Here is a 15990-nt window from a genome sequence, read left to right as displayed (position 1 = left end):
ACACATTTTTTACAATATCTAAGCCATTCCCTTCCCAATCTCCAAATAATCTCCAAATAATTTAGCCATTTAGGTAAAAAAACAAAAAACAAAAAACAAAACAAAAAAGCAAAAAACCCAAAGCAGCTCAGCAAAACTAATTGGCAGTTCTCACTAACAGTATGCATGGTATTTTACACCCATCTCTTAAGATATTTTCAGAAGAAATGGGGACATATTTTCTGAACTAGCTTTCAAAGACACAAACGATTTCTACCTGATATGGGTCAAAAATTCCAGTTGTACTAGCATTTGAAAAGTCCGTAGCATATTCAGAACCTGTATTTATGATAAAAATAAGATACTTAGTTTACAAAGAAAATATGAAGACAAATTCAAGGTTTAATTATATGTAGACCTATATCAATGCTTTTACTATTAATTTATTGGGATGCAAAACCTTAGAAGCAGCTCCCTATCTCAAAAAGCTTAAACTGGCTTCACTTGCTTATTTGTAACTTGAGACTCTTTGAAAAGAGGGTCTAGAATGGGGAAGGAAATAGCTAATGCTACCACCCATGTTTCTTTATGTGCAGTTAGGTTTCAAATTTTATTTTTTTGAGTCATAACTTCATCATGTTAGCCCTACCTTTTGTAAGTTTATACAACAGCCAAGTATCAATAGTTCCAAAGCAACAATTTTCTTCTGCAGCTGCTTTTTGCACCTAGGAAAACCAAAAATGAAAAGTTAAATTTGATAAAATGTTAGAGGTACAGATTTTAATATGCTAGTCTATACCAAAAAGAAAAAATAGCCAAACTCTTTTTAAACATGGTTTAAGAATTATTTGTTAATTGTGAATATTACAATACTAAAAATTAAAATGAAAGGAATGGTTTGCAAATAGGAAGTTAAAGACTATGTTATAATAATAAAGTATCAATAAAACTGAATCAGACAAATGATATGTTCCTACAAATGATGTTTAGTTTTTCAAAAAGAAGATACTATACAAATAAATGGCAAAAATTTCAAATTACCAAATGATTATGAATCATTATAAATCTACTAAGCATCAAGGGGAGAATGTGACATTCGCGCTGTCCAGGAGTTTACAATCTTGGGAAAATATGACAGGAATATAGGAAACAAGACAGAGTAGAATTGAGAGTAAACTATAAGATAGAGGCAAGAAATCCTACAGAATACCAAGAAAGGATTAGTAGGCAGAAGCAATCAGGGAATTTTGTGGAAGACATGGTAATTAAATTTGCTCTTGAAGTATGCAAAAAAAAAATCTCGGTAAGCAGAAAAGAAAAGAGGAAACATTCCTTAGAGATAAAGTGAACAAAGGGTAAGGAACCCTCTTTTATATAAAACTTAAGGCAACACCCTCTTCCTGAGTATAAATTACAAATGTATTTGCTTTGTACAAACATGTACAAAAATCTCTTAGATTTACTTCAGGTTAGCTTACCTAAACATTAGCATATGTACAAAGATCAGATTTATTTCTGACAACACATTGCCCACATAAAAAGGAGACAATTGTGATTATTACAAGTATACTCTGCTTGAAAAGATCTTAATTATAAATGACTCAAAAATATGAATGGCCTCCAATCACTTTCCCCAAAATGTCTCCTAAAGAAGTTGCCACTACCTAAGAGTAAATAACCTTCAAAAGAACCCCATAACTGTTCTTTGAAAACTCAACTCTACTAAGATAACTAAACAATCCTTTCTGTCCAGGCCTTTGGCCTTAATCCATCAGATCCAAATACAAGAATAAGGCAGTAAGCCCAAAGCCTCTGACACTCTTGCCTCCACCCTACAGAGTCCTGGAGACCCTCTTAAACAAACTCTATTCCTATCTTGAAAGGCCACACAAGTCAAGAAAACCATTAATAAAATGACCTTTGGGAATAACCCATATGGGAATATTGGGTAGGGAAGAGAAAAGTCAAGTCACATAATAGGTAAATATGTGAGTTTTTAAAAGGAAAAGATCATACAACCTTTTCACTATATGGAAAGGAGGGGAAATATTCTGACCTATATATACATTTACACTTGGAATCTATCTCAATGGGAAAATCAAAAAAGTGATAGAAAGGTCTACTGTCTGACTCATACTATTTTAGTTTTGCTAATCTTGAATCTTCATTACCCTTTTTGTTGTAAAAAAGCAGCAGCATTTACTGGGATGCCCAACATGTAGGCTACTTCTCCCTCTAAAACAAGAGTTTTTAACTAGGGGCCCATAAACTTAGTTTGTTTGGGTTTTTTTTTCCTTTTATTATTTTGAGAATTAGTTTTTTATGTATTTTTATGCATTTAAAAGCATTATTCTGAGGAATCTATGGGCTTGACAATCTGCCCAAGAGATTCATGACACAAAATAAAGATGTGGTCTTCAGTAAGGCTGGCAGAGAGGCCTGGAGCATTGATGGAATCATTCCCTCTGGCAAGGAGAGAGGGGCACTGATGGGGATCAGTTTAGCCTTATAGTACCACCCCAATGGAGGTCATCAGAAATTATGTTAAATCCTTGAGGTTAAATTTCCCCTATAAATCTGTCCATGAGCCATCTCTGTTGAATCCCTCTTGAGGAGGAATAGCCCACCACAGCACTCTGCCTTGTAGTATCTTCCCCCTTCCCCTTCTCCCATGTTTCATGGTGTCTTTCTCCTTATAGCTAATTCACCCTCTTATGGTGCCATATCCCTTTTAGGATTTAGCCTGCAAGCTGAGGGCATGCTCCACCTCAAGGGGTGTCCCCCTTTCTCCTGATTAATTGCAAGCTCCACTAGGGAACTTGATTTTTCCATCATTAATTGTTAAAAATCCTTTCCTTGCTATGTGCTCTCCCAACTCTATTTTATGTTTACCACTCCTGGTGTCTATGATCTCTCTTCATTTTGTCTGTAACCTCTTTTCCTAAATAAACCTATTTTTATTCAAGAAAATAGCCATTGTGAATTCTTCATATGACTAAATCCCAACATTTGGTGACTACATCAATCTCAATATTTGGTGCTCTCCTAAAATATATCATTTGGTACCTACAACCACATCAATAAGATTAAGGATCTTTGTCTGGGAAGCTTGACAGATCCAGATGGAGCTTCATGGCTTCCTGGATCACTGAAGAGACTGGGCAGATATGTTGCAACCACACAATTCACCCCTTGGCCCTGCCTTGCTCTCTAAGTATATTTCTGCATGGAAATGAGGGAGATTATGTAAACCTATGCCAAGTTATTCTTGTTTAGTATCCTTTATCCTTCCCATGCTTGGTTAAGTAGACCTTAAAAAAAAAAAAAAAAAAGTCATGTGTCTCATATGGTTCCAATCTCAAAATCTGAATTAACACAATTGCCTAAATTGCACTTAAACACCTTCATAATGTTTCCTTAGAAAATTGCATTCAGAATTAAAAACAGCTAAATTGCTAGAGAATTTAAGAATACAATCTTTAAAAGAGACCTGTATGTGCAAGAATGTTTGTGGCAGCCCTCTTTGTAGTGGCCAAAACTGGAAATTGAGTGGATGGCCATCAATTGAAGATTGGCTGAATAAATTGTGGTATATGAATATTATGGAATATTATTGTTTTGTAAGAAATGACCAACAGGATGACTTCAGAAAGGCCTGGAGAGCCTTACATGAATCGATCGATGCTGAGTGAAATGAGCAGGACTAGGAGATCATTATATACTTCAACAACAATACTGTATGATGATCAATTCTGATGGACGTGGCCATTTTCAACAATGAGATGAACCAAATAAGTTCCAACAGAGAAGTAATGAACTGAACCAGCTACACCCAGCGAGATGTCATGGGAGATGATTATGAACCACTACACAGAATTCCCAATCCCTCTAATTTTGTCCGCCTGCATTTTGGATTTCCTTCACAGGCTAATTGTACACTATTTCAAAGTCCGATTCTTTTTGGACAGCAAAACAACTGTTTGGACATGTATACATATATTGTATTTAATTTATACTTTAATATATTGAATGTGTATTGGTCAACCTGCCATGGTGGGGGAAGGGAAAAAGAGGGGAAAAATTAGAACAAAAGGTTTGGCAATTATCAATGTTGTAAAATTACCCATGCATATATCTGGCAAATAAAAACTATTAAAAAAAAATACAATCTTTACTACAGATTGTCTTATTACATATATTATTTAAAGAAAATATTTTTGGCAGAATTTTTTAACTAAAATACAATTCGTGGGGTTTTTTTTGTTTTGTTTTGTTTTTGGTTCCTCTATCAGTTTTCCTTTCTGATTTGTTTTTGGAAGGAGGATGGAGTGTCAACAGAAGACACTAGTATTCTGTATAGACATATTAGCTCTTTATAGCCAAGTGTTAATCTGTATTGAATGTCTATTAAAATGATGCTTTTTCAAATTTAAAGATTAAACCTTTGTTTAAAAGCATGCTGAAAACTCTCAGCAATTGGCCATATCCAATTGTCAAAGAGAATTAATCTTGTTTATGACTTAAATCAAAGGAATCCTTATTTGCATTTTTTACAATATATTCTTAAATGTGATTATAAGAAAATAGAATTTCACCTTATATAATTTTATCCCTAAATAACCAGAACTAAGAGATTAAATTTCTGGTTCCTAGTAGTTATCTATAATGTTAACTTGGTAATTGATCGAATGCTAACTTGTTATAATGACTATATCATGGTCTTGTAATGAAAAACTTATTTAATTTTCTTTCTGTTTATATCTCATCTCCTAAAATAGCATTGTAAATTTCCTGAGGACACTGATTTATGTATCTTTATATTTCCTACTGGACTCAATATAATAACATGCGAATAGTCAAAGAGTTTGAACAAAAGCTACTTCCCTTCTCATACATAATTTCTTCGTAAGGCACACCCACACATACACCCACAAGTAACAACACAGATTTATACACTGCACTCAAAGAGTTTGAGAGAAGTTCTGTAATAGCCACTGTGGGAAATGTGATAAGGATTCAGTCCATCAGGGAAGAATAAAAGGACTGTCATGCAATAGTGAGGGATCAGTTGAGATTAGGCAACATGAATTGGTAGTATAATCAGTAAGCATGGTTTCATATCCTCCTCTAGCAGTATCTGTGATTCTGGGGTAGAAGTAGAAAAACAAGTTTCTGGGGGTGAATCACTTTTGAAGAATAGAAACAAACAGAAGAAAAATGGGACAAAAGATTAAAGGATGGAGTATAATGAATAGCTGAACAGGTTAGCCACAGTAAAAAGATTGTGAAGGTAGAAAAAATAAGTTACAATAAGGCGATGATGTAAGAAAGCTGGTAAAGATTAAGAGCCTGAGGTCATTGTAAAGCTGAAGATCAGGTTTGGGAGAAAAAAGGTGAGGTGACAAGTGAAAGGCCAGGAAGTTACAAATGGAGAAGTGAGCTTGGAAGAACTTAGAGATGGTGAGATTTAGTGGGTGGCTGAGGCATACAGAGAACGAGTTCACAGGATTTGAGAAAGTCAACAATAATCATTAATAAATCTACTGAGTGCCAATTAGTTTAAGAACATCTTGAACTTTTCTCTACATACCTGACTGGCATGTAATGAGGCACAGAGTATATCTTGTCTTTGATCTTTATTGCTGATATAGAATTTGGATCTGAGTCTCAAAAATGCTTTAAAAGGGGAACAAAAAACCAGAGGTGCCCAAGCTCCTATCCCAATTCGGTGATAAAAACATAGGTTTATATCTGAATTAACATTTTTATACCTTGAAATGTTTCCTCCCCCAAAGTCCCATCTTGCTTTTCTCAACCCCCCTTATCACCACAGCTTGTTCTTACCTCATTCAAGTTCTGTAAAATCCAGGCCAATCTCAAACCCACTTGCTGAGTTGTAAAAGTGAATAAACTGGCACATAAAAGTCGTTTACTTCGAGTGAAAAAGTGAAGTATTTTGCTGGAAGTCTGTATTAGCTGTTTAACAAAAAAGAATACATTTTAAAAATAGGTATTTAACTATCTTTTCAGAAAATTAGGCTAATTACACAAGGGAATGCAAACATAATTTCTTTAAACTATTCAGAAACATGGTTTGCTCTCCTTATGTATGCAATTCAACTTTTTAGAAAAATTATCTCAATAAAGGGAAATGAGCATGAGCAGAAAGCTAAAATGCTGCATTGCCTAATTCAGATTAGTTTACCATGGCCAGGGATCCTAGCACAAATACAAGTCCTCTTGTCTGGTCAGATTATTTCTGACTGAAATACTATGTTTAGTCTCTTCAATCCAACTCCAGGTGGTGAACTTTGTCCTGGAGTCCCCAGATAAGTGCAGGCCTCTGGGCAGCAATGGGGGCACTTAATTCCCTACTGGGGTTTCAAGAACATGATTATAAATAAGGCTGTTAGCTAGTCTTATGTTGGAAATAAGGAATAGAAACAGGGATTACATCTTCAAATAGAAGAATTTAAATATAGTACATATGCAACCATCAAAAGGGATGACATTATAGCTACACTATGACTTCACTGTCATGGGGAATTCCCTGGTGAGGAAACTCTATCAATGATGGTCAGCACCTTCTCAGAAGCTTATAATCTTCAAGAGTTGACCATAGTTGATTGAGGCCAGTTCCAATGATCTTGTGATGAAGACAGCTAGAGAGAGCATTGTGGGAACTGAGTGTGGACCACAGCATAGCATTTTCTTCTTTTGGTGTTGTTTGCTTGAATTTTATTTTTTCTCATTTTTTTCCTTTTTGATCTGATTTTTCTTGTGCAACAAGATAATTGTACAAATATGTTTACATGTATTGGATTTAACATATATTCTAACATGTTTAACATATATTGAATTTCCTGCCATCTAGAGGAGGGGTGGGGGAAAGGAGGGGAAAATTTGGAACACAAGGTTTTACAAGGGCCAATGTTGAAAAATTATCCGTATATAGGTTTTGAAAATAAAAAGCTTTAATAAAAAATACACTTTTAAAATAAAAATAAAGAGTTGCTCATAGCACTAAGAGTTTTTAAATGACTTGTTCAGGATCACACAGGTTGTCTGTGACAAAAAGTAGCACGTGAACGCAAGGCTTTCTGCCACTTCACTTTCCACTATGCTGCCTCTGCTAAAGAATAACATTTAAAATGTGTTCATTTTACTTAAACTTCCACATCCTGGCTTCAAATCAAATCTATGACTGAAACCCTGAAAACATTGTGAAACCAAATAGACTTTTAAAAAGATGCTCCCTAAACGTTTTCTTAATTCAAAACACTGGAATATATATGGAAAAAAAAAAATTAATACTAATTCGGGATGAAGGTATTTGATTACAGACTAGGAAGTAAAATAATTCTAAATCTTCTACATTTCACTCTTAGATAAATTTTAGTCCACCTTGATCAGAATATCAAGAATGAAAAAAGTATCTTCTTACAGATTCAGGCTCACTTCTCAGTAGCCTGAATCTTTTTTTTTTTTTTTTTTTTTTAAGCCCACAGCAGGGCTTATGCAAAATTTAAGACAAGTTGGAGATTTATGAGACAAAAATCAGTTCAATCAACTCAAATGTCCTTAAGAAAGAGAATATATCATCATCACACAAATAATAGAGCTAAAAACTAATGGAACTAGCATGGTGAAAAAGGATTGCATTGCTTCCCAAACTGTTAAAACACACCAAACTGAAAGAATACACTAAACAAAGCTGATTTCTCCGCCCTTGCTCCTTGCTCTGTTTGGCTATCAGGTTCATACTTTCCCCAGAGAATGAAGAGATTATAAACAATAGGGACCTGAAATATTATTCCTTCCATCTTTTTGTTCACTGATAAACAGAATCAAAAGGTTCTCCACAAGAAGAATTTAAATATAGGAGGTATGCATTCATTAGCCAAAATATTTAAGTGATGAAGTTGGTAACATACCTTCCCAAGGATCAGGAAAAAAAAAAAAAGCTGCAGAAAAACTTCATGTTGTCGATTAAGTCAAGTGTATCATAATCAGAGCTCATATTATCTCAGGGGACAGCCAGACCATCTCCCTATCTCACATAAGAACCTTCCCCTTACCCTGTATGGTATAGTATCCTCAACAAGGATTCATCCAACTCCAGCTTAAATACCTTCAATGATGACTAAAAACAAACACTCTATACTCCCTACTGAGGAAGAGTCTTTTCTGACCGTGGAGGATTTAATCCATGAATAGTAGGAAATACTGTATGCACAGCAATGTTATAGACATAGAAACACAGACTAATCAAATGACATATGTACCCATAGAAACAACAAGGAATTCAATCTACCAACAAAACCACACAAAGAAGAGATCAAACTACTCCACAAAAAAATCTGAAAGTGAGAATACCTACTAATGGAAGGAATTTTCAGGAAGAATAAATGAACATAAGCAAAAAAACCATCAGAAACTTATGTGCTAAAAATCATGTGTCAGATAATAAAGAGATAGAGAAATTTTATGAAAAAATTCTTCAAGATTTTCCAAACCAAATCAGCACATATGATACTCAATAACATCAATGAGGGTACAGGGTAGGACAGCAAGAAACATTGGAAAATATGATTCAGGATTAAGATGAAAGAAGTCAAAGCCTTTATATATAGAAGAAATTTCTTGCCAGTATAACATTAATACTTTCTTCAAAGAGAAAGTAGAAATCAGTTGATAAGCAATTATTAGGGCTTACTCAGTACCAGTAATAGTACTAAGTACAAGAGATACTAAAAGAGAAAAGCAAAAACAGTTCCTGCTCTCAGGTTTTACATTTTAATAGGAAGGTACCGAACACAGTGAGTATTGACCAAAATCATGAAAAAATGAAATTGGCACATCTTCAATAAGCAAAATAATGAAAAATTTTAAAACATGTGGCTGTGAGTACTTGGATCATAGACTAGTTTGAGAAAAATGGTCAAAACAACATCAAATTAGAAGAACAAATGTGAGAAGACTTTGTAACTATAAAATTCAATCCTGACCTATTAAGCAAGTTGCTGATGCCAAAATGGGAAAAATATACATAGGTGCTGATGATCACAACCTTTTATAGACGTCTGACTGATGTATAGAAGCTGCTACAAGGAGATCCAAAGAATCCAGAAACTGCCTCAGTCAGCAAACATTTGATTTCTTTAAAAAGGAGAGAGGTAGGATGGCCAAAAGTCACACTGGTTTAAAATGCAAGTTCACAGGAAAAACAATAATATGAAGGATAAAAGTAAAGAACATAACGCCTCATAAAATAGCAAAGCTGGGGAAATCATCCAGTCTGCCTCCATCCCCCAACCCCTATGACAGATGAAATGTGACAAGATTGACAAGTTCTCTAATAACATTTTAATCACTGCAGACAATGGAATCACTGCATTCAGATGAACAACTCAGTCCTTGTATTGTATGATGAAGTAGTGGAAATGGCACTGAATGAGAGGGCCAAGAAGAAAGTCTGGACCAGACTAACCACACAATAGAGAAATCTATGAAAGAAGCAACAATCTTGAAAATACTGAGAAAAAGTTCTCACCAAACCACACTGGGAAGGGAGAGCCAAAAGGATCTTGGCAATCCAGCACATTGAGCACTCAGGTGCCAAAAATATCATCTTTACAAGTGAATGGGAGAGGTAAGGTTACAGTAGTTCCCAAGAAAGATCTGTGTCTTTGAGAGGATCTCAAGCTTAACATAATGTATTGAGGATGATACAGCAGCCACAAAAAAAACTAGTGGGATCTTGATCCCCATTGAGAAGAACAACTGCCGGGAAGAAAAGTAGGGAAAATCCTCCTTGAATACCTTATGTGGAGTATTCTGTTCTGAGTACTGGAATTGAAGTTCACTAGTAAGATGGAAAAGGCCTCAAGGATGGTAGTGAGGACCTCAGAAGGGTAGTAAAGGGTCCTGAGTGCAAGTTCTGGGAGAATGGCTGAGGAAAAGGAAGCTCTAGTCAAGTCTATAAAGCGCTTTTCTATAGAGAAGGTCTTACGTTGTTCTTGAGTTCTTTCTCCTTAAAAGCCATCAAATAGCCAGCCACTTCTTAAGTATGTTTCAGCATAGATTCAGGAGTTAAGTAAGGTTGAATTAGATGGCTGCTGAGGTCAACTCCAATCTGACATCCTCAGATTATGTTTTTCTTATACTTTACTCTTCTCCACAGATGTTATACAATCCAACTGCCCTGACTTAAGAGGAGCCCAGCTGCCTTGGCCTAGAGGGGCTCAGCTGAATGCTGTAAACTGCCTCTGTGCCGCTGCATTGGCTTTCTCCATCTCCTATGGCTGTGAGCTTCCCAACTTCATGTAAGATGAAGCTCCATTTCCCCTTTCCAGAGAAAGCCTTTCCTTGTCCTGAAGCCACTAATTTGCCACTCTCTGTAGCCTCAGCATAAGGCATAAGGCCAGACACATAGTTAGCACTTAATAAAATGCTTGTTGGCTAACTGACTCTGAAAGTATATTGTGCTGTCAATGATCCCAAGCTTCACTAATATAACTTCTCTCGCTCTCAATATTCTCTTAGCTACATAGCTGTGAACTGTGCAACATCACCACCCAGGGAACTTGCAGGTGACCTAAAGGAAAATGGAAAGATGCCCAGTGGGTCTAAATAGGCTGTAGCACGAGAACAAGTTGTGAAGTTTGCCTGCAAAAACAGCCTAAGAAATGTCATCTGTGAAATGTGTGATCAGAAAAGGAATTGGATCAGGAATAGAACAAGGACCTAGGTAACCAAGGTGTGGGATGGTACCAGTGTGATGTTAAGACACCAATAGGAAGTCCTACAGTTCTGATTAGGTCCTCAAGGAAGGACTGGGGAGAAAAAAAGGATGAGAATTACTGAAGAAGGAGCAGAAAGGTTACAGCTTAGCCTGGTGAACTGTGCTAAAATCATGGGTCTTTATTTTCATCAACCTTTGGTCTCCTCTGCAATCCCATGTATTTTATTTTATGTAATATCATTCTTTTAGTCCATGGGCTTTCCCAGACTGCTGCCATAGGGAATCCATGACACACTAAAGCTAAAGAAGTCTTAAGTTACTGCATTTACTGCAGCTATAAAAGAGGCACAGTTTATGCTGTGAAGATTATAGTGAAAAAATCCTTTAAAATGGGTCACCCTTTCCCTAGGCTTTAATAATATTGGAGAATAAGTAAATGTACTACTGCATCTTATAGCAAAAGGAGTTGAATCATATAAGATAAGGACTGGATTACCTTCAACATTAAAGAATTATTCCAGGATTTCACAAGCTCAGTAGCTCTTAGGTCTTGCCAACTTATGAAGTTGTGAAAATGATTTCCTGTTTTCCTAAGAAACAAAATAGTATTTTAAGAGTCATTACAAAACCAAATGTATCTTGGTAGAAACCACACAAAGAGAGTGTTGCAAAAGAAAAAAAAATTCCAACTGCAGAACTTAAATGTCATTTTCAATTTCAATGTCAAAATTACTAAAATACTTATTTTGCATATGTCATGTGATAATTTTTTATAACCAAAACTTTAACCATTATTTAAAAAAGATAGATTCCCTTTCAATGTTGGCTTTATATATTTAGAAGCCAAGAGGATAAAAATGTTTTCTTTCTTCGCAGCTCCTATCTTTATACATATTAAACAACCTGGAACTCTGTGACTCAGAGACTAAAGGATACAGATAAATATTCTCTGTGGTCCCTCTTGTTCTTCCTGGCTTGCAAAATTCTGAATTGTTTTTTGAAGGAAAAAAAAAGCTCATATCCATACTTAGCTATTGTAGAGCTACCATATCTCAAATCACTATGGTTTCTTCCAATGACTATGCTATATTTCAGAATGCTCTTAGAACTCTGTTCATACCTTCCTTTATACAAGCATTCTCCACCAGTGTTGCTGGGTCCATAAGAATGTGGCATTCTATTATGTGAAAGTGGTTACTTCTAGAGAAATGATGTTAAACATTTTACTTTCTCTGTCTTTTGCATATACTTAATAAGATAGACCCTTCCCCCAATAGAATGTAAAGAAGAAGATAGGAACTGTTTTATTTGCCCTTATAATCTCAGCATGACACCTGACACACCATAGGTGTTTAACAAATGCCTGATTAATTATAAATTATATTAGTCCGATTGACATCATAGCCAAATTTTGCTTATTAAATATCATGTTCTTGTAAAATTGTATGATCTATATATTTCACTAATTACGACTCATATGCTAATAGAGAGCTAGAATGCACCTTGGAAGTTGTTTAATCTTCCATACTAGCTTAGAAGATCCATGAGGACAAGAATGCTCTGAAATAGAGGAGGAACAAAACTCACAACTAAAGATTTTTCAGAAACCGGCTGAACTACAAGATGTCCTCCTGGCAAAAATATACCTTCATTCTAGGGAATATCTTTACTTAACATGTGAAAGGTGCAGATCAAATTAACTATACTAAATAAGCATTTGATCTTCAAAATAATTGGGCTGTAAAGTTCCAGAATTTGAGGGTTTGGAGAGGCCAAGATGATGTAGACCCTATGCTTTCACAGCTCAGGAAATGTCAGAAGTTTTTGCTGCTAATGCATATCTGCAACTACTTAGCAACCAGTAATTCAAGCATTTATTATATACCTCTTCTGGATCAGGAATTGTGTTATATATTTGGGACAGAATGGAAACCCTGCATTGTGTACTCAGAAAGCTGCCTAGGATACTGAGCAGTCAAGTGACTTTGGTCATATGTATGAAAAGGATCCCTAAGGATCCTGGACCTCCCAGAGGGTGATGTCTGAGCAAAGTGTCAAGCTCTTAAGCAATAGCTGTGGAGAACAAACACTTGTAGAGTCAAGGAAATAGGAACTGACTTACTTGTCATTGCTTCCTACAAGAGGGGAACATGAGAACCAGCCTGCTATGGTTCTGAGCCATGAACTTTCTTATAGTGTCCAGCTCTTCTTAGCATCTCTGAAAAAAAAAATTAACTAAAAGCACTTTCTGCTAATCTGAGAGACTGGTCTTTGGCTCAGCTGGCCCTTCACCTGGCTTTTCTGCAGGGGTTGCCCAGTATTGGTTGAGCAATGCTTGGCCATTAGCGTTCAGCTAGGAGCAGGCCTGAGGAATGGCATAACTTTCAAGTGGGTTTTGGTTTTCACAGATTTTATCAGAATGATTTCCACATTAATTTGAACACAGGACATTTGTGGGCCTGAAATAGATTGGTGGAACTCACAAATGCTAGCCTAAGAGTTCTAAGGGTAAAGAATACTTCAGGATTAAAGACAGCCCAAGAAATTATGGAGCAAAAGAGAAGAAATTTAAAAATGACAACAGAATTCTAAGAGATGAACAAAACAAACAAATATATATATATACACACACACACACACACACACACAACACATGCGTGCGCACACACACGCACCACATACATACACACACACACACACACACAAAGCCAGAAAGACAGCTCAGTGTAATGAAGGTAGGACCCAAAGTCAAAAGCCAGATCTAATGGTTACTCCGAGACTGGAGGAGGTTCCTCCACCTTTCTGAGCCTGAAATGTCGATAACTGCCTTTTATTACCTACTCATTGAGTAAGAGGCAAGTGCTTTATAAACCTGAAAGTATGTGATAATTGTGAGCTATTAGAACATTACCAACAGTATTTCTAATTGACTGCATACCAATAAAAAAAATTCATAAAACAGTAACAGAGAAGCCTAACCTTTTTCCCCATCAATCTGCTGTTTCAGTTTTCTAAAAATGTGACTCTCCTTGTAACAAAGTAAATAGCTAAAACTATAACACTTTTAGTTTTCAAAATTTATCATGAACTACTAACCTACTGTATCCTTCCAAACCTAGGAATCTGTTTTTGTTTTGTTTTTTAAGATTTAAAAGTTTCCTGAAGCTGAATGTTGTTTGACTGAAGATAAATGATGTAGAACAGGAGCTAGAGGTTGCCCCAAGCCTTAGCCCCTTCACAGCTCTTCACAGCACAGAATAAATGGTGAGGGAACACCTATTGTGGTAGGTATTTGAGAATTTTCACATGCAGAGAATTCCCTTATCAGTGCTGATATGTAACAGTTGCACAATTTAAAAGTCTTAGGGGCCATTGAAGAGATTAAATTATAGGCTCAGGGTCTCAGCCAGAACTGTCCAAGAAGAAGGTGGTTCTCTATGCACACTGGCCATCATAAAGCCTCAGCGTATATCTAAAGGTGGTTAAAGTTTCAAAGGAGGAAGAAAGTCTTTTATCTGACTAGGTGGAGTTTTATTTTGAGAGTACACATAGGACCACTTCAAGAATTTAGTTTACCCTCACAAATCTTACACAACTTCCTTGTAAGCCACAGGGAGAAGAGTCTCAGCCAGAGTTAACAACCCCCAAGATTTTCAAGGCAATATAACTATAAAGGAACTAATTATTCTTGAGGCAAGGACCTGGTTTGACATTTATTCTCTACCAAGTCAGCACATTATCAACAATAGATATTAAAATGATAATCTGAAGAAGCAATACCGCAATCCTATAATTTGATATTTTGGGGCAGGTTCACTGGCTTAGAGTTAGGTCATTAAAAAATCATCTAGTCCAACTCTCTCATTTTAAAATGGAGAGAGTGAGGTTTAGAGCAATTAAAAACAACAAAAACAAAGCTGGAATTCAAACCTACCTCCAAATCTAGTGCTTTTTCTATTGGACCCAAAGAAAAATCAAGGAGACAATTTAATTTTCTAGGTCAATTTTAATTTAGATTAATCAGATTTAATAATTCTGTTAACAGTTTAGATAAAACTTAAGTTCACAACCACTATCTTTTGAGATTTTTTTAAATGGTTAAAGAACACATGTAGGAAGCCTATTTTAATAAAAGAGAAAACGCCAATTCTTTCCAAAGCCAAAAAATACAGCCTTTTCATCATATGGTCAAAATTCATCCAAGGGATTTTCAAAGTTTCATTCACCATTCAGCATATTCATTTTAACCAAGGAATCAAACAATAATAGTGTTTATAAAACAATGTACTTACTTATTCCATGTAATGAAAGTTGCTCTCTGTGTGGAGATTCCAAGGCCAACAATCTGTTCCATTTGTATTCCTGCAGCTAAGAGCAAAAATACATAGAAATACATTTAAAAGCTAATGAAATTTTCCTTTATGATATTATGGTATAATCTTTAAGAAAAATATGTAAAGTAGAAACATTTTTGCTAAAGCAATTAATCTGAAAAAAATTAAGCATTCCTCTAGTAAACTAGAGTGATTCTTATGAAAGGGTTGAAAACAGAAGAGCTAGATTTTAAAACCAGATACAATGACTTGTTTATATGAGGTCTGAAAGATGACAAAAATAAACTGAACAAAGAACTAACAAGCCAGACAATGTTTTCTTCTTCCTGCTAGAGAAAAGTTGCAAGAATTTAATTTCTGAATCTAACTGAATACTAATCCTCCATAGTAGAAGTACTACTAGCCCTGAGAGAAAAAGCAAATCAAATCTTCAAAGGAATATGATAATCTCCCATACTAAGAATACAGATGAAATTTCAAATTCTGCAGAGATAGATTTTTCACAAAACTTAGCATTGAGAATAAATTATTTTTTCTCATTCAAATTTTCCATAATGCTAAAAATTTACACATGAAAAGATATGTAAAATAACTGGACCAGAAGGCTCTACTACAAAACCAGGATAAAGACTACATCTATGATCTCATTGGAAGGAAGTTCTTGAATGAGAGGGAAAAAGTATCTTTTCTATAAATTAGTCTTTGTTGTGGCTCAGTCAGTTCAGTCCTGTCCAACTTCTTTCTACTAACCTCATTTGAGGTTTTCTTGGCAAAGATACCAGAGCTGTTTGCCATTTCTTTCTCCCTAAATTGGTTTTAAGAAAATGCCCTAGAACCTTGCTAGAGGTTCCCTATAGGCCACGTGGGCAGTATATAACAGATACTGTATTATGGAATCTGAGGCATCCTACTCACTGAGCCACACTGCCTCTA

The 15990-nt window shown here is 35.6% G+C and overlaps 1 protein-coding gene across 2 annotated transcripts in view; it reads right to left on the bottom strand.

Annotated features, from left to right (window-relative positions):
- GK5 (glycerol kinase 5) overlaps positions 1 to 15990 on the bottom strand; it is a 62630-nt gene that overhangs the window by 28443 nt on the left and 18197 nt on the right. For both annotated transcript variants that reach the window (XM_074298443.1, XM_074298444.1), the window contains 5 exons: positions 15016 to 15091; positions 11220 to 11313; positions 5824 to 5955; positions 629 to 704; positions 257 to 318 (listed from right to left, as the gene is read on the bottom strand). In XM_074298443.1, the coding sequence (XP_074154544.1) occupies positions 257 to 318; positions 629 to 704; positions 5824 to 5955; positions 11220 to 11313; positions 15016 to 15091 (440 nt within the window). The remainder of the gene's footprint in view (positions 1 to 256; positions 319 to 628; positions 705 to 5823; positions 5956 to 11219; positions 11314 to 15015; positions 15092 to 15990) is intronic.

Source organism: Sminthopsis crassicaudata, chromosome 3 (assembly GCF_048593235.1).
Source record: "Sminthopsis crassicaudata isolate SCR6 chromosome 3, ASM4859323v1, whole genome shotgun sequence".
NCBI classification, from domain to species: Eukaryota; Metazoa; Chordata; class Mammalia; order Dasyuromorphia; family Dasyuridae; genus Sminthopsis; species Sminthopsis crassicaudata.
Note: the sequence above shows the minus strand (reverse complement) of the source record. Positions and strands in the feature narration are given on the sequence as shown.